Source organism: Haliotis cracherodii, unplaced genomic scaffold (genome assembly GCF_022045235.1).
Source record: "Haliotis cracherodii isolate W230 unplaced genomic scaffold, xgHalCrac1.p SCAF_20, whole genome shotgun sequence".
NCBI classification, from domain to species: domain Eukaryota; kingdom Metazoa; phylum Mollusca; class Gastropoda; order Lepetellida; family Haliotidae; genus Haliotis; species Haliotis cracherodii.
Window position 1 is genome coordinate 11,335,956 of NW_027266276.1, and position 20,044 is coordinate 11,355,999.

General features: G+C 41.5%; 1 protein-coding gene across 1 annotated transcript; it reads right to left on the minus strand.

Annotated features, from left to right (window-relative positions):
• Positions 1 to 1,212: 1,212 nt before the first annotated feature.
• Positions 1,213 to 18,224, minus strand: LOC139470205 (integumentary mucin A.1-like). The gene is made up of 3 exons (XM_071252520.1): positions 17,910 to 18,224; positions 3,821 to 4,385; positions 1,213 to 2,092 (listed from the first exon to the last, which is right to left on the minus strand). Exons 1-3 carry the CDS (start codon positions 18,222 to 18,224, stop codon positions 1,806 to 1,808), a joined length of 1,167 nt encoding a protein of 388 aa, XP_071108621.1. The 3' UTR covers positions 1,213 to 1,805.
• Between the last annotated feature and the right edge of the window lie 1,820 nt (positions 18,225 to 20,044).

Sequence of the window (20,044 nt, forward strand, 5' to 3'; positions counted from 1 at the left end):
CATACAATGTACGTTTATTCATTGAAACAAAACAGTGTACAGTACATGGTGCATTTGCATCGATAAATAAATATACCATAAATGACAAAGACGTTTCATGTTTGTTTTAATGCTCTCTGTGTAGAAGAAACGGCCAAGACAGGCCAAACGAAGGGAATGAATAAGGCCTTTGATAATCCATGCATACAAAATGAAATAAATGAATGGTGCGCTTCAGTTGGTTGGTTTGTTGTATAACGCCACAATCAGCAATATTCCAGCAAAATAACGGCGGTCTGTACATAATCGAGTCTGGACCAGACAATCCAGTGATTCATCATGTGCATCGATATACGCAATTGGGATCGATGAAATGTATCAACAAAGTCAGCGAGCCTGACCACCCGATCCCGTTAGTCGCCTTTTACGTCAAGCATGGTCGACTTTTACGGCAAGCCTGGGTAGCTGAAGACATTTTCTACCCCGGATCTTCACAGAGTGTGAGCTAAGTACTTTGTGTGGTTTTAGGTTGAATAGATAAGCAGCTGGGTGGATATTTCACTATGAGTTTGACTCCTCTACAGCGATTCGTCATTTCAACGTAAAACGTGTTGTTTCATTGAAGTAAGATTTTCTTTGTTTACATTTCATACACTTTGTGTTCATACGCACTTTGCTCTCATTATAGTGAGTGAGTATGGTGTTACGCCGCTTTTAGGGGGACACCAGAAATGGGCTTCATACATTGTACCCATGTCGGGAATCGAACCCTGATCTCGTTGTTAAATCATCGTTGTTAACGGATCGTTGTTAACGGATAATTGTTAACGGATCGTTGTTAACGGATCGTTGTTAACGGATAATTGTTAACGGATCGTTGTTAACGGATAGTTGGATACTTAACTCTCTGTCCCTCGCTGAAGCTCAGATCCTCACTTTTGGATAAATCACCAACCATTACATGTCAGTTTGTTAAACTATTTTTTCTCTACTTCATAACAGTATCTTAAATTATAGTGATGAGTTGGAAAAATAAACAACTTTTTCATGCCATTTTAGACGAATTGCTGCTTTTGAATTTATATCCACTTTGCATTTCATCGGTACGATATTGCAGCAAACGGACTATAATGTAAATATGTTCTTCTGTCGCCCAAAGTGAATGACTATGGTTTCATGCCGTTTTTAGCAATATTGCAGCAGTATCACGGCGGGGGACACCAGAAATGGGCTTCACACATTGTCCCCATGTGGGGGATCGAACCCGGGTTTTCTGTGTGACGTTCGAACGCCTTAACCACAATGTTCCCCAAAGCAGGTTCATAGCAATATCTTATCATACATCACACGTCATATGTCAAAGGCCAACATCACTTCACTTCCTCCCATATTAATACTGACACACTGTAATATAATTGAAAGAAGCGTTAAAACTCACAATATGTGGTGATTATTTAATCCCAAAACGAGGCTTACATTATCTTGCTATTTTTAAACGGACCTAGACTTACATTTATCCTCTGAAATTCTTTTATTACACAATATCCTTCTTGACTCTGAAAATAAAATATAAATTCCCCATATATGCCGATTTCATAGAGCCAGATAGCGCTGGCTAGAATTTTTTTCATGAAACATATATATTCCACAGTCATGGTGCAGGACTAAAACGAGCCTAATAGGTAGTTATAACAATAGAAGAAAACTTTTAGTTAAAACAGCACGCAGAAAAAGTATTATTCCATCGTGACGTATTTATGTCACGTGTTACATTAGGCTTTCCAGCCTTTGGGTTTCGGTCGATGGCTTCCTTTAAACGGGCCCACCTAAGCGCTTGTGGGAAGGATATCACAATTGCGCAAACGTTCGAAATAATCTCCTCTCGGGTCCTCTGTCCATACACTGCTGGGAGCGTCATCCTTCACGAAGGATTGCAGGAAACACCATGTTTTGCTATAATAATATTCATAACTCTTGCACGTGAAAGACGAGTATTCTACGCAGAACCTTTCACACGTAGATACGGAGGTGACGCCGGTGTAGCTGACGTTGTTAAGCAGCCAGACCACGTAGCCCTGAATTCTGCTGAAGGAATTAGAATACGTCGAGCAATCTGCAACAGAGGTAAGTTAAGATTGAAAATCGTAGCGCTTGGAGAATGGGCTTGTGGGTTAATATGGCGCAATATTTATTTATTTATTTATTTATAGGATTGGCAAAGAAATAGCATGTCTCGAATATCGTTTTCTCACCGAATAATAAACTGAATTTCTGACATGAAATGGCCTTTGTTGAACGAAACATATATATACTCACACGCAAAAGAAACGCAAGTCGAGTATGCAGTATACATGTTATTTATTTTCAACAGTAAAATCAAGAAATACTAATAGGGCAAGATTGACAAAAAATTGACTGAAGACAGTTTAATGGATTAAAAGGCAGATGACATAATTGTTTTTTTTTCAAATGTTAAGCGCTTACACAGTTTCAGGTCAATACCCAAAATGTCAGTCAATACCTGGTGTGAACACCATTAGCATTGATCACTGCCACACATCTCCTGTATATTGAGTGGATCAGACGATTTGTGAAGGCCCTAGGGATCCTCCTGCACATATCCAGAGCAGCCGTGCGTAGTTCATCGGCAGTTTAGGGACTTGGCGCACATTATGCAGACGCCTTTGAACCGATGGGGTTCAGATCAGGGCTGAGGGCTGGCCACGGTAGAACACGGATGTTGTGTTTTTGCAGAAAGGCCATGGTAGCCCTGGCAACATGGGGACGAGCGTTGTCCTGCTGGAAAATGTGTTGCTGATGTTGTGCCAAAAAATGGAACAACGTGGGGTCTGATTGCATTGAGTCCAATCCCAACGTGGGGTCTGATCGCATTGAGTCCAATCCCTGCCCATATCATGACGCTAGGTTCACCCCATGGATCCCTTTCCACAACGTTTCTGTCTCAACGATCATCTCAACGCCACCAAATGCTGACTCTTCCGTCTGCAAGGGAGACACAAAAGCGACTTTCATCAGAGAAGATGACACGCCTCCACTCACGATGACGTCAATTGTGATGACCCTGTGCCCACTGAAGTCGTGCTTGTCGATGCCGTGGTTGGAGAACAGGACGACGTGCTGGTCGGCGACATCTGAGGTTGTTGGAACGGAGACGTCAGATCACAGTGTCCCGGCTAATGTGTCGATTATGTGTTCCTATGGTCTATCGAGCACTTTCACTTGCAGTTAGGAACGGATGTCGCTGGTGTTGACGGGTAATCTGCCGATCTTGTCGAGGTGTGGTGACCCTAGGACGACCGCTCCGAGGAAGGTCATCTGTGGTCTGTGTAGCATTGTATCGATGCAGGAGACGGTAAATTGTGGTTATATTAACGTTGAAATGACGGGCAACATCTTGGACAGACTCTCCAGCTTCCAAATGTCCGATAGCCTGGTTTCTCTGAATTTGAGTTAGGCATGGCATTGTTGACCAAGGAGTGGCAGGTCCAAGAATCGGCCACAGTTTTATACCCACTACAGTTCGTGACAGTTAGTGCATTTTCGGTTTCGCGAGAAATGGGTGCATGATACCCACATTTTCATTGAAATGGTGCGTTTTGGCGATTCGTTTTTTATGTTGCGTTTTTACTCGGGGCTTCCAAAAATATTGATAACACCATCAGGCTTCACTACATGCTAAAACTCGTATCAATTTATGGTTCCATGTTTGTTACCCATTTGCTTAAAACCACTTGCGTTTCTTTTGCGTGTGAGTATATAATATGTAGGTGTTCAAAAGTACAGATATTAACATCAAATCTATTGTGTGTATTTTCCCTACCTGGCGTCGTAGTTGTTGTTGTCGTTGTTGTTGTTGTCGTTGATGTTGTTGTTGTCGTAGTCGTTGTTGGAGTCGATGTTGTTGTCGTTGTTGATGTCGTTGTTGTCGTAGTCGTTGTTGGAGTCGTTGTTGTTGTCGTTGTTGTTGTCGTGGTCGGAGTCGTTGTCGGAGTCGTTGTTGGAGTCGTTGTCGGAGTCGTTGTCGGTGTCGTTGTTGGAGTCGTTGTTGGAGTCGGAGTCGTTGTTGGAGTCGTTGTCGGAGTCGTTGTCGGTGTCGTTGTTGGAGTCGTTGTTGGAGTCGGAGTCGTTGTGGGAGTCGTTGTGGGAGTCGTTGTTGTCGTCGTTGTCGGAGTCGTTGTTGGAGTCGTTGTCGAAGTCGTTGTAGAAGTCGTTGTGGGTGTCGTCGTTGACGTTGGAGTCGTAGCCGATGTCGTTGTAGGAACAGTTACAGCCGTTGTTAATGTTGATACTTGATCATCGGGAAGCAAGCAAACGAAGTTTGTGGTTGACGTCACGGGGATACAAACCTCTCCAAATGCACACGGGCTTGGTATGCAAGCGTGATTCTGAAAGGCATAAATCGATTTACACTTGACTGGCCGATTGATTAATATGATTAATAGATATGGAGTGAGTGAGTTAGGTTTAACGCCGCTTTTAACAGTGTTCCAGTTATATCGCGGCGTGTCAGCTTAATGTGGGAGGAAAGCTCAAAGTGATGCAGGTCTCAGACGTTTACAACGTCGGTGAAACCCACGAGCACGGGTGTGGTGCTGACAAACCAAGAAACATAATCGGGGCGAAACGGGATTCGAACCCACGATCATTGGCTTCTTGCGTGCCCAAGGCACGCAACTCTGCACAGCGAATATAATCCTATATACCTAAATTCTATGTGATTCCCTGCAATTTGTTAGACTTTCGAGGAAAGCACCTTTGTGGTTATAACTCGATGAATCGAACACATATTGTCCAAGTCCACACCCGAACTACTTTAGAAGTAAAGCAATCTGGTGCCTGTACCCTTCCAAACACGACTAGGGGCGGTGTGTAGCATAGTGGTCAAAGATCCGTTTTCGATTTTCAACATGGGTACAATGTGTAAAGCCGATATATGGTGTCCTCCGCCGTGATATTGCTGGAATATTGCTAAAAGCGGCGTAAAACAATACTCAATCTCGGGAATAACTGGTTCCTCAAATCGAGCGTTCACGTGAGCATTGTAAGGTTCATGAACCTTGGATGACGCCATCTCATGTGCGGCGCTTTCTCCGTTAAACGAGTACTTGGACTCAATCAAGTAGAATGTACGTAGGGAGGCCTTATTTTCCCAGTAAGGCTTGTTCTTTGAGGTTAAACTTCTTTCAAGTAAAATGAAATTATTTCAGCATCAGAGCCTAATTATAATCATGTTGATTAACTGGTAACTACGTTGTAAAAAGTGTTTTATCCATTAAAACGCGTTTTGATGTCCCCACCCTAAGCATACCCCCCAGCCCCACACTACCCCCCCCCCCCCACACACACACACACACACACACACACACACCCACTACCCACCACCACCACCACAAACACAGACACACACGCACACACACACACACACACACACACACACACACACACACACACACACTACCCCCCACAACCACCACGCACACACACACACACACACACACACACACACACCTACACCCACTACCCCCCACCACCACACACACAGAGACACACACACGCTCACACACACACTACCCAAACCCAAAACCCAAAACCCAAAACTTTTTGGGAAATGTTTAGTATGTAAATGTTTTAGGTTATCAAAGAAAACTTATACAATATTCAAGAATGTAATGTCTAAATGTGTTTGAAGATCCGGGGTAGAAAATGTCTTCAGCAACCCATGCTTGCCGTAAAAGGCGACTATGCTTGTCGTAAAAGGCGACTAACAGGATCGGGTGGTCAGGCTCGCTGACTTGGTTGATGCATGTCATCGATCCCAATTGCGTTGATCGATGCCCATGATGTCAATCACTGGATTATCTGGTCTAGACTCGATTATGTACATACCGCCGTCATATAGCTGGAATATTGCTGAGTGCGGCGTTAAACAACAAACAAACAAACCAAACCTAAATGTGTTTGAATTGAACGATATTATCAAATAAGAAAATGTGATTGATCACTAACAGACTTTAATGGTATCACACAACCATCGACATTTCTTTTCTGACTTCAGCTTGATTTTATTGCACTGTGATTAATTTCCCCCAAGACACTGCGTGAGTTTGATATAACGATTGTTACGACAGTAGATCTGCTGTAAACGTGCGTGCCTCGTATTGACGCGCGAAAGGGATGGGGTAGCTATAGAATGAGACCACTAACAATATTCCACATTTTTTTTTAACATGCTTTGTTCAAAACATGATTATATGTTGGGATGTGGAGATCCTTGGTGAGGGGAGGTGAAATTGGTTTTAACGTCGCGTCCAAGATTATTGCACTTATATAGCGACGAGCATGCACGTGTGTGTGTGTGTGTGTGTGTGTGTGTGTGTGTGTGTGTGTGTGTGTGTGTGTGGCTGCATGTACTAGTCAGGACTGATGCCGATTTATAGTGCTAGCGCACTGAGATATCATGCCGCAGTTTAACATGAATACCCCACTCAGACACAGTATACTGACTCCGAGCCGACAAGTCCTTGTTTAGCCCCTTAATGCCGAGCGCCAGACAGGGTAACAACAAGTACCATCTTTTAACGGGAGATCCTGGCATGTGTTATATGTCATTACGTTTCTCTAAGCACGTTTAGAGCTAAATATATCTAGCACCTGTTGTATACCTTCACACCGTAATATCTTATGTACACGGCATTTAACAACTCTATATTGCAGCAGATGGCAGAACAAAGTCATTGTAGTGTGTACGTATCATAAACTAGATTTGATAGTGATAGGGATCATTATACAGCTAATTTGAATCTTAATGGTCTTATTTTCAAGTGCTAGATTCTGTTCATGTGTGTACATACAGAACACAATAACAGAGAATAATGCTCCAGGGACCATGTACCGTTCCCCTATATTATCAACTAAACACACACACAAACAGACACACACACAAACAGACACACACACACACACACAAACAGACACACACACAAAAACAGATACACACACACACAAACAAACACAAACAGACACACACACACACACACACACACACACACAAACAGACACACACACACACACATACAAACACACACACACACACACAAACAAACACAAACAGACACACACACACTCATACACACACAAACACACACACAAACAGACACACACATACATACATACATACACACACACACACACACTCACACACACACACACACACACACTCATACACACACAAACACACACTTGGAAAGGTCATATATATAATAAAATCATTTCCATTTACAACGAGGAAATCAAGGACTAAAACTATGACTATTGTTATAAATATAATAATAATATTAAATTCATGACATCATATCTGATAAACTACCCTTAAAACTTCGTACAATGAAGGACCGCCTCTGTGGTCTAGTGGAAAGAGGGTCTTCTTGGAGAGCAGAAGGTCGGTGGTTCCACCATACCAAAGGACGTTCAAGATGGCACTTGCTGTCATGGTATCTCATTAGGTAGCATTTTAAAACCGGCATTAGTTCTGACGAGTAAACCGATTACGCGACGTTAAATCCCATTTCACCTATCCTCGCCACGCACAAAGAAACCCCTTACTGAAATATCGTCAATGCATTTGGTATATTCACTCTTGTGTCGCTGTAACCGGTCCGGCCAGGAAATTCGTGAAAGTCTGGTTGTTATACATGTAGCTAGTTGCACTGTTGATAGTTCTACTAAACCGTTCACTATTAGTTTATTATTCATAGAAGACATGTTTCTGGAATGCAGCATGGCTACATAGGTACATTGTTCCTGTACGAGTATGTCATGAGAAAATCTATTTCTCGCTTTTACTTGTCACTTTTCCTTAAAATTATTTTTTTAATGTTACTTTTAATACTCTACCCTCTCGTCATACCGACCTGTATGTGTTTTAATTTGTGATTTAAGTTAGAAACATTTATTTTGTGAATGAAGAGTGGATACTACTCTAATACAGTATTGAACGTACCTCATACAAGTTACGCATCTACAAAAGCTTGTAATATTCCTGTTTCATTTCTGAATAATCAAATTTTCCTTGTGTTCATTGAAATTCCTGTATTCTGATTAGCTGAATTGATCACGTGTTATTGAATTCATTTCCCAATGAATGTAAAAAATTAAGCCACGTCCACCGAAGTGGACTACTTGTATTACTACGTAATGTCGGGGAATCCCAATGTTTACAGTCGAGGAAATTCCCTTTCTGCCCACGTGTATCGTCATGCACAGGTCATTTAGCGAAATTCATGCATATTCATTGTCCGAACAACCCTTTGAGACCGAAGGCCGAGAGGGAATGAAACAGCAAACGTGCCTCAGATCCACAACTTTCATGTCTTCGGGTTTATTTGTAACTAGCATTTTTCCAACTGCGTCTTCCCGTTCTCAGGGAACTAATGTTTGAATATGGCGGCAACTGACCATGTCATTTGAAACAGCCGCCTTCTCACGGACATATTTGTTCTGGCTCGTGACAGTCTGACCTTTGCAGTTCTTTTCGCCTCTTGCCTTGACTGACAGGTATTATGAACTTTGTTTTGATTCTACTCTCCGTTAATTGGCTACTGGCTTTGTGAGCGTGTCAAGATATGTGCATAAATTAAACAATCACCTGATTTTATGTCACGCCACAGTATGTATTCCTACACCTGGAATGTTTATCAATCTCGTCATTTTTGCCTACTTTGATATAAACAAATGTTTTTGGTTAAACTATTGTATGTTTTCGTTGTCGAATTTATTATAAGCATTGAAATTTTGTAAGACCAGTATGCACATCGTTTTTTTTTGTTCAGACCAAAATGAACCAAAAAAAATATAGTCAATTGCACTTATAGTGACGATATCATGTGTGTCTGAAACTGTCGATATATCGCACATTATCAATAGGACAAGGCCTAGTTTACTTTAATTGGTTAAATACGGTCTTCCTGAGAATATCCGCAATGTACCGAGAAATGTGATTACGTCTCTGGAATGAGATCGACATGCGGAATCGAACTCGAGTCTGCGGCGAGCTTAGCGAACACTTTTACTGCAAGGCCACCCTCGCCTGATTACAACCCTGAAAAGCAGCGCCACTGATTCCTGTTAGTTGGTTGGTTTGTTGTTTAACGCCGCACTCAGCAATATTCCAGCTATATGGCGGTGGTCTGTAAATAATCGAGTCTGGACCAGACAATCCAGTGATTGATATCATGAGCATCGATCAATGCAATTGGGATCGATGACATGTATCAACCAAGTCAGCGAGGCTGATCACCCGATCCCGTTAGTCGCCTTTTACGACAAGTATAGTCACCTTTTACGGCAAGCATGGGTTGCTGAAGACCTATTCTATCCCGGATCTTCACGGGAAGCCACTGATTCCAAAGATGTTTTGTTTGAGAAAACCAAAACGGAAATGACAACTATACAGCAGAGAGCCCATCAGCAATGACCATTTCTCGGTGTAAGTTTCACGTTATTTATTGGGTTAAAGGGGCGGTCGGATGGCCTTGTGCTTAAAGCCGTTGCACGCCACGCCGAAGGCCCTTGGGTACAATGTGTGAAGCCCATTACTGGTGTCCCCCGCCGTGATATTGCTGGAATGTTGCTAAAAGCGGCGTAAAACCATACTCACTTACTTACTTATTGGGTTGAAGGTTTCCACTTAAATACACTTAAGTGTGGCGTAATTAAAACACTTCTTGTTGACACTGTACCACTGTGGTTTGGCTTTAAGAATACACACAGATAAATAGATCATGGCGTCAACTTGAACGCTGTGTGCAATCGGCAAACAATAGAATTGTACATATTTCCCGTAAAAGGATTGTTTTGTTGTGGCAACGAAAGTCTCAAGGTTCTTTGGCGTCTGTTACAGCGTTTATACTGTTTACAAAGACATAATATCGATTTGGAACTTTGATTGAGCATGAACACAACACCGGAAAATATCATGAAATATTAATGGCACATTATTCACCTGATTCAAGTCACATAAATGACACGACCGTTAAGTTTTTCCATGCTTCTTACTCTGAATGTTATAGTTGACCATTGATCTTGTCGCTATGCTACGTTGGTGTAGGAACAGGCAATGTGAGAGAACTTTCACATCTGATAAAATGTTGACTGTTTCAGTCTCAAACCTCAAAACAGTATTTGTCCAACTTGAGCTAACTGGCAGTAGTTAATATATGCCTACATAAAACTATACCCTTGTGTTTGGCAAGTTTCATGGACCAGTGAAGATCCGCGGTAGAATAGATCTTCAGCAACCCATGTTTGCCGTAAGAGCCGACTATGCTTGTCGTTAGAGGCGACTAACGGGGGCGGGTGGTTACGCTCGCTGACTTGGTTGATGCATGTCATCGTATCACAATTGCCTGGATCGATACTCATGATGTCAATCACTGGTTTGTCTGGTCCAGACTCGATTATTTACAGACCACCGTCATATAGCTTGACTATTGTTGAGTGCGGCGTTAAACAACAAACAAACAAACCAACAAATCTTGCCACATTGCCTCAAGGTTCTATATGTCATAATTTGTCAACACTTTGAGCATAAAGAATTGAAATTGCATTAGCAACACCAAACAAATAATAGAACACAAATTCACATCAGGAATCATAATAATGTTCAGTCACTTGGTATGCAAAACAACATTCTTAATGTGTTCTTGGTTATACTTGTTAGTTTTCCGTTACCGTTGTTTTCTGATACTGAACGGTACCCGTTTTTGACATATTTGCCCTAATGTTATCATGAGGTTATACATGTAGCGTGTGCACGAGTGCAAACTTGAATCAGTGGTATAAAACGTTAGCATTAGCATGTTATTTTCATGTAGACTTCCTCACATGACTGGAAGTATATTAATGTGTCCTTACTTAAGAATGCATTATCAGTTACATTTACAAAGATGTTTCAGAACAGGGAGGGGGAAAACCACATATATTCACAAACATCATACGCAAAAAGTCATTCAAATGGACAGCGCTTTTTTGTGCATAAAAAACATTTTGGACAAAGTGTAGCTTCATTACCAGTTGATAAAAAAACATGTCAGATAGCTTTGACGGCCATAATGACAGACAAGTGCTGGTTCGTTCATAGACCTAGCAACTGCGTTATTTCATCATTGATAAGAATGTCACCAGCTGTGATCAGCACAGCGTGTGTTCATTCATAGCGATACAGATCTTTGTTTATCAATGTTCAGTGATATGACTAAATCAGTTAACGAGAATGAATGAACGAATGAGTATGGTTTTACGCCGCTTTTAGCAATATTCCAATAATATCACGGCGGGGGACACCAGAAATGGGCTTCACATCAGTTAACGAGAACACAGGAGGTGGAAGCTAATGAATTCTATTTCATGCGCTCTCTGTCCATCATGATCATGTTGTTACAGTATTATCCTTCTGTTATCAGTACTCTACCTATCCCACTCGTGTACAACTATTGTTACTGTGAGTCCTCTACTGTTAATCCTCCACCTACTATGTATATACTGTTCCATGTTCTTCATTCACTCTTGCTTGACAACGGTATAAGGATTTATACCGAAATGTCGGCTTTACAGTAATTAAAGAAGTTTTTTATCCAGAAATTGCGTCTTCTTTGTAAATTATGACTAAAACAAGAATTGCAGTTAGATCCGCTCTCTGTCATAGATCTCCTAAAACCAAGAGATGCAATAGCGAAGGCCAAACTAACTCTATTTCTGAGAGATGGACAGCTACTCGAACGAATATAAACATAGCAGCAAAAGATAAAAATAAAATGATATCAATATACTAAAAAATAGAAATCAAATCAATACAAAAACAGACATTCTATGAAAACCAAAACTCGCAAAACATGTGTACCCTGATCACACACTTAAGTCCCAAAGAGGGACAGGTCAGCCGAAATTGCTGAGGCAGAAGGCGACCTCTTACCCACTTAGTCAGTCTTGCTTGACAACGACATGAGAATCTATACCGAAACGTCGCCTTTACAGTAATTAAAGAAGTTGTCCATAAATTGTCTCTACTTTCTAATATTGCAGCCATATAACGTCGAGAAAAGGGTACGCATTATAACATATATGTCGACAAAGGACAGTACAACAGTAAGATACATAACAGATTTAAAATATAAAAAGGTAAAAAAATAATAACACGTCAATATACAATAGATTACGTCCAATTAGAAAACAGGTTCTAGACCATCAGTCACCAAAGTGAGACCACCTATCTGGGGATCACGGGGGCGTTCGGCTAGCCTAGTGGTTAAAGCGTTTGCACGTCACGCCGAAGACCCGGGTTCGATTCCCGACATGGGTACAATGTGTGAAGCCCATTTCTGGTGTCCCCCTGCTTTGATATTGCTGGAATATGGCTAAAAGCGGCGCAAAACTCACTCACTCACCCTGGGGATCATTGGGCCAAACAGTATGTCTGGTTCCTGCATGATTTATGCCACACTCTGGTCACCAGTGGTTGTTTGTAGTGCTAGCCGATATTAGAAACTAAATAACAAGAGGATAAAACAACACTCGTTGATATTACATTCTTTTATTTAGATCGGACTCGCATGCCACCAGAGGGGAAACATTGTTTTACACAACTAAAACCTCAGCATCTAGCATCCACCCCCGCCCCCCATCCCATAATCTCAGTTGGTAATAACATAATATTTATTTAAAACACATTTCAAATATTCGGGGTTTTTTCAAATATTTCTATTTCTTTACAAAAACAGGATTATTATTATTATTATTATTATTATTATTATTATTATTATTATTATTATTATTTACAGATTTATTTTTTTTAAATGCAGCAAAGAGCGTTTTGGTGATCCTGCCACAGTCAGGCTTGTTAGGCTCATCATCAGCTCAGGGCCCTTGCCCCCTCTACACGCAGCCCAGACCGCGAATGGGACTTCTCCCACGAAGCGCTGCCTAGTCAAACCCAACCGGAACGTTTTGGGAGGTACCAAACCAAAGGCATCGAGAACAATGGGGAGTCGGACAACTTGGTACTTGGGATGCAAAGCGAAATCGAGGTCCGTATATTTGCCATGTTTTTCCTCAATCTTGTCAATCACATTAGTGTCAAAGGGGACAGAAAAAATTCAATTATATAAATGATTTCATTAGATTTAGGACAAGATCCGGTTTGTTGACCTGGATACGTCTAAGGCTATAAACGGACCTATTCCAAAGAATTTTGTATTTATCATTTTCCATGACGCCCTCTACATATTCCGGGTCGTACTATGGGTGGACCTCTGTGTCAAAACCACAAGCATGTCGACGACTTAATAAAAAAATAACGATCGGGCTACACCATCATGTCGTTTAAAATTCTGGGTTTGTGCCAAAGCTGGGCATCCACTGACAATGTGTTGGACAGTCTCATTAAATTCATTACATAATCTACATTTCATGTTTACATTTTGATGAAAAATCACACATTGACGGTTTCGAGTGGGAAGTGACTGATCCTGAGCAGCGAACAGAAAGCTTTCAGTTTCACTTTTCAGGCGAAGGACTCTGCAGGATTGCTGATCTTCTCAACACACTGCACATAAACTCGATGCAGTGGTCTGGGACGACTTGATATGGTACCTCGCTTGGTTGACACTCATTTCTGTACTGTCCAGCAGTACAGAACCATCAACAAAATCAACACCGACATTGAGATTATGTCCCACATCCTTGGCTCGTTTTAGAGAACTGTGGAATGCCGTGTTTTCATCAAGAGAATCGTCAGACAAATAAATGTGTGCAAAAGTGCACAAAACAATTCTATCATTAAGGGCCCAAACGTTAATCAAACCATGTCCTCCCATAATGATTGGTAAATATAAGCGATTGAGGGATGAGCGAGGGTGGTGGGATCTATCAATTGTCTGACATGATTCTTCGTGTGAGGGTGTCAATACCCTGAATTTCTTGTTTCGTCCAATCAACAACACCGAAGGAATAAGAAAGGACGGGTACAGCATACGTATTTATAGCTTTTACTTTGTCGCGAGGGTTCAGCTCTGAACTCCACATTTTCTTAAGCCTACATTTGTACACTGCTCGAAGTCTTTCCTTGATAGGGGCATTCTGGAGTTTGTCCCTAATCTGCATCCCTAAGTATGTATAGGCCTGACCTTCCACGAGATGGTCAATAACTCCTTCTCCAGTTAAACTGACTGATCCTCCCTCTTCTACCCTGTCACGTTTCAGATGAAGAATGTTGCATTTGTCGAGTCCAAAGGACATGCCGATATCATTAGAAAAGGACTCGACAAGGAGAATCTGTTTTTTGAGTGTGGATCCTCCATTGGTAATAAGTTCAAGGTCATCCATGTAAAGGAGGTGAGTAAGGGGTGTTGGGGATCTGTGCTGAGGAGGTCCAGGATGATAACCTTCCTCTTTGCTAAGCAAAAAGCTTAAAGGATTATTATTATTATTATTATTATTATTATTATTATTATTAAATAGATCAATTAAAAGACGTTGAATTATCCCTTGTGAGAGAAAGGTCTACACAGTCAAGCAAAATATGCCTGACTGATCATCACATCACAAAGGACGCAGAATCTTCGCCTTTCAATAAATATTCGTGGGTATAACGACTGTGGCCAATACAACATCGTCACAAAACAATTTCGTCATGTCTGGACCGGCTCCACTAGAGTGTAACCTAGGGTTGGTCTGCATTAAATGTCCAGTGATACAAGATTTATCATCAGAGTATGGAATCAGAATTTCACAGACAGACTTATCAAGGGCAGCCTCAGCTTTTGTATTGCCCACAATGCTGATATGGCTGGGTAACCAATAAAAGACGACGTAGTAATGGCCAGTAGAACGATCATTAATATAGAAAATGTCAAGTATATATGGGTGATTAAGGGATGCATTGTTAAATGTTTGAATCGGAAAAAAATGATGAATTGTTTACTTTTAGACCCTGTTGGAATAGCTTTTGCCTCAGCAATGAAATAAACTGACTCAAATTAAAAACTTCACATTTTAAAAAGTAATCCCATATATGATATACAACGGACAAATGTATCAGAGAAGGTAATTTTTAATCATTAATGTCCAAAGAAGGATTTTAATTAACGGTGGTAACCATAATTTGTTCCAAGCACCAACGGTATTCGGTAATAACATCAACAGTTTAAATCATAAGTCCCAAGGACGAGAATCTGATGGCACGCAAGTTCAGTAGCGTGTATGGCCACCATGTGCGTTGACAACTGCCACACAACGCCTCCGCATGGACCTTGTGATGCTTGTGAACGCATGATTGGGAAGACGACGCCATTGTTGCTGCAAAATGGTGCCAAGATCTTGCAAATTCTGTGGTTGGTTCTGGAGAGTGCGCAGACTTCTGCCAAGAGCATCCCAGACGTGATCGATGGGATTGAGGTCGGGAGACCTTGACGGCCAGTCCATGACGTTGACTCCCGCATTCTGAAGGAAATTGCTTGTCAAAATTGCTGTGTGGGGTCTGGCATTGTCGTGTTGGAAGATAAAACCGGGTCCCTGTGCTGCCATAAAAGGCGGAAGTTCTGGTGCCAGTACCTGGTAGCGGTAAGCAGCAGCATTGAGGTTGCCACGGATGACAAGAAGCCTGGAACGTACATTGCCACAGAAAGCACCCCACACAATGACACTTCCGCCTCGAAATCTGTCAACTTCCTGTACACGCACTGGGCGTAACGTTCATGACGGCGCCTCCACACCCTCGCCCTACCATCAGCAGATCGAAGATTAAATCGGGATTCATCACTGAAGACGACTTGATTCCAATTTCTCTGAGTCCATTTCCTCTAAATGTCGCTGTGCCCACAATTGACGTTGACGTCTGTGTAATTGAGTCAGAATCGGCCCGCAGTATGGCCGTCGTGCTTGAAGGTGAGCAACTCTCAGACGGTTTCGAACAGTTTGCGCACTCAGTCTACGCCTAAACAGTTCATTTCTGGTTGATGTAGCCGTCAAAAATCGGTTACGGAGGTGACGTAAGACAATATGACGATCCTCTGCATGTGACGTCACACGTGGTCGACCTGGCCGAGGGCGATCAACGGTGGTACCCGTTTGCTGTAGACAGCGTCTGTAAATCATCAACAGTCCGTCGACTACAACCCATCGTCCTTGCGACTTCAGCTACGGACGTTCCCGTCTGCAACATGCCGATGGCACGTTCGCGTTGCACATTTGAAAGGCGTGGCATGACAAATGGCCGTAAAGACTTTTGTTTTCTTGTGTTTTTCACATTGCCTGTTCCTACACCAACGTAGCATAGCGACAAGATCAATTTCGGTTAAGTTGTATAAATTGAAAAACATGAAAACTAAAGAAAGCAATATAAATATTAAACGTTTCTGTGTTCAATATGTAAGGTTGCTGAAGACCTATTCTACCCCGGAGATTGTAACATGATAAGGTTACCAAGTATCGACATGCGCGCGTGAGGTTCATTGTTACATGTCACAGAGTGACTGACTTGGATTCAACGCCGCTATGTCGGCATTACTGCTTGCAGCTTAATTACGCGCGTGAGGTGAAATTGGGTATAACGTCGCGTCCAAGATTATTGCACTTATATAACGTGTGTGTGTGTGTGTGTGTGTGTGTGTGTGTGTGTGTGTGTGTCTCCTTGTACTAGATAAGGGTAACTAACTACGAGTATACTGTTTGACCACTTGACCATCCGTTCTCTAAACCTGTTATTGAAACCACGAAACACTCACGTATTTATTGTTAAAATGTTTTATAAAACTTAAATTTGATGATCAGCGAAAACAATTAAGGATCCCAACTGCGACGTTAGATAACGGAATCAGCGTCACTTGATATTAACTGACGGCAAAAGATATTTTGACTTGAAGATTGGATTTGACTGAACAAATATTTGCCAAACATTATCAAGACGTTACTAGGTTGAAAACAGTCGCCGAAACACGGTAAACTGAAGGTCCAAAACGCGACGGTGATACCCATATCAAATAATTTACATCACCATCGAATAATCATTTCATGCTTGTTTCATTTTAGCCACGATGAAGCATGGGTGGATACTTTCTTTTGCTCGGTAGTGTATGTCTCAAGGGCCGACCAGGTACTCTCACACCAATCAGTATTGTTCGGCGATCGTTGAGCTTAATACCCCTTTGGTGAACACCGGGTTTTACGAAGTCGGATAAAGCGACATACCAGCAAAAACCAGGGCCCAGTTCAACAGAGTGATGTTAGGGTACCCTTCCATTAATTACACACGCCATTTGTCATATCTTTTTTTGACAACTGGGGCATTTGAAGCGTCGACGTCTGATGGGAGGGAATGGATGTTAACTACGGTTATCGTAAGATGGATAAATCGAACTAATTTGTATTCCGAGCAATGATTATTTGGTTGGTCTGTTGTTTAACGCCGCACTCAGCAATAATCCAGTTATATAACGGCGGTCTTTAAATAATCTTGTGTCGACCAGACAATCCAGTGATTGACATCATGAGTATCGATCCAGGCATTTGGGATCGATGACATGCTTCAACTAAGTCTACCCCGGATCTTCAGGGGTCCCGAGCAATGGTTACAAATGCTCTTGTTCTTGTGAATATCTATTTTCGGATATTACGAACATATTTTCAAGTGTCCTTTGAGTTCGGTATATCCGAATTTGGTATATTCTGGGATGAATTTTAGGTAATTGATTAAATATCTTCATACATCTAACATACCTGAATGTTGGAACTAACCAACCAACTAACTAGCCAACCAACCAAACAACCATCCAGCCAACCAACCCAACCAACCAGGGCGGGACCATTCGGGACAATATGAAAATAATGATGGAGTGAAATATACTCATCAAATGGCATACCTGGGTGTTGGGGTTCAGTGCAGGGACGTACACGTCTCCCGTGGACGGCATCAGAGGGGCTCCAGGACCGACGTCTTCCGAGTTCAGCTGACAAAACCTTGTTTTCATGTTCCAATTTACAGACAAACATTTCGGCGAGTACAGACAAACTCTGTGACAATGTTCGAGTGTTTGCACTTTTAACAAGTCATAGCCATGTCCCGGTAGAATGTTGTTATATGAACCACCCGCATTCAGGATAGTGGTGGGGTTGATGCCGTTACAGATGACGACGATACACAGGAACAGAATCACGCGGGATGTTGTCAGCTCCATGGCGGACAGCCAACTCAGGCGTCGGAACCTTCCAAATACACGTTCACTTACTCTCTTTTGTCGACTTCGAAACAATGATCGTCTCAAAGTGGCCAAACGCTTCGTCATTTAGGTTACGCGCGTGAACGGACAAACATTTGCGACGCTCCCAATGGACATTTCAAGGTCTCTGATCATTTCTCAAAAGAACTGATATGTACAGGCACGGAATAACACATGAAATATTTAAGACCTCTCTTTATTTGATGTAAAAGCGATGTGAGAGGTCGCATGGTCCAGAAATACATCTCTGTTCACCATCACAGATTCTAAACAAACATTTCATGATTGGGGGATCGGTTCCAAGGATGAGTGATCATCTTCCTTCAGTGTCAGAACCCTATAATTAAAGCTGTGCCAATCAGGTTGCTTACAGTGGAGTTATAGCTCGATCACAGCAGTTATAACTCAGTAAGTGAAAGTCTCAAAGTAAAGATGTCGGATTATGATGTTTCTGATATTTTAAAGGGGAACTCAAAGTAAAGATGTCTACGTATGATGTTTCTGATATTTTAAAGGGGGAGTCAAAGTCAACAGCTTCTGATGTTTCTGATATTTTAAAGGGGGAGTCAAAGTAAAGATGGCAGCTTCTGATGTTTCTGATATTTAAAGTGGGACTCACAGTAAAGATGTTAGCTTCTGATTTTCCTGATATTTTAAAGAGGGACTCAAAGTGAAGATGGCAGCTTCTGATATTTCTGATATTTAAACAGGGACTCGACGTGAAGATGGCAGCTTCTGATGTTTCTGATATTCTAATAAAATAATACACATTGCCGTCCGCGTTTTTTAATGATAGAGCTGGGAACATGTTGTTACGAGAAAGTTCTGCTACACGTACGAAATTGACAAGGAGAAGGTTTAATCCAATTCTGCTCATAGTTATATTTAAAGATTGCATTAAATATGTGTGTAAAATTAGTTTAATGTACTTATTTTATGTAATTACTTTCATGACTGTCATATTTATTTCTCCTTATCCCTGAACCGCAATTGATAATCAAAATAATTATAGGTAGCACAAAATTAGGGCATGTTTTTCCGAATCCAACAAAACCGACGTCGACCTGGGTCGATATTGTCTTTTGTTTTGGTTCATAAACACAAGTATCGAGTTTTTGAAAAAGGCATTTCCTTTTACAATGAAACGAACCACTTGCATGTGCCGTGTATTGAATATACGACTTGTCGTCTATTGATCATCATGGGGAAAGTAATTAACACGAGAACCCACGAGCTTATTGGTATCGATGACATGTCAATCCATTGTCAATCCATTGTGGATACATTGTGAATACATAAGGAATAATGTGCATCGTGAAAACGTAGATTAACAATCAAGTTCATCACTGAGAAAAAATTGTGTTCCCAGTATTATGATTAAAATAATCAGCTGTCGATATAAATAGACCCATTCCCCACCAACCCTCAACAAAATTAACAGGACTGTCAAACGTTTCACGAACTAAACTAGTGGAGAAAAACAAACACTACCCACATTTACATGCCAAACTTTCAATAGAACGCGCCATGATATATAATTATAGTGTGATGTTTCAACCAACGCAGCTAACATGGCCGTGTGTGAAACTGTTGATTCGATAAGAAATGTAATTCACGTTCTCCATTGTTCTCGAAATCAGTGATGCTGGTGATGCTGGTGTCATGTTGTTCCTGAATAAGAGGGGGGTCGTCTCCAAAGCAAATAGTAAATGATTCAAGAAATAGTTCACCCAATTAGATGTGAGTGGTTGAGTATGGTTTTACGCCGTTATTAGCAA

Coding starts and splice junctions, on each gene's coding strand:
- LOC139470205 (XM_071252520.1), bottom strand. CDS start 18,224: ATGGAGCTGACAACATCCCGCGTGATTCTGTTCCTGTGTATCGTCGTC. Junction 4,386..17,909: donor CACTGAACCCCAACACCCAG/GTATGCCATTTG, acceptor TATGCCTTTCAG/AATCACGCTTGCATACCAAG. Junction 2,093..3,820: donor AACAACAACTACGACGCCAG/GTAGGGAAAATA, acceptor CCTCTGTTGCAG/ATTGCTCGACGTATTCTAAT.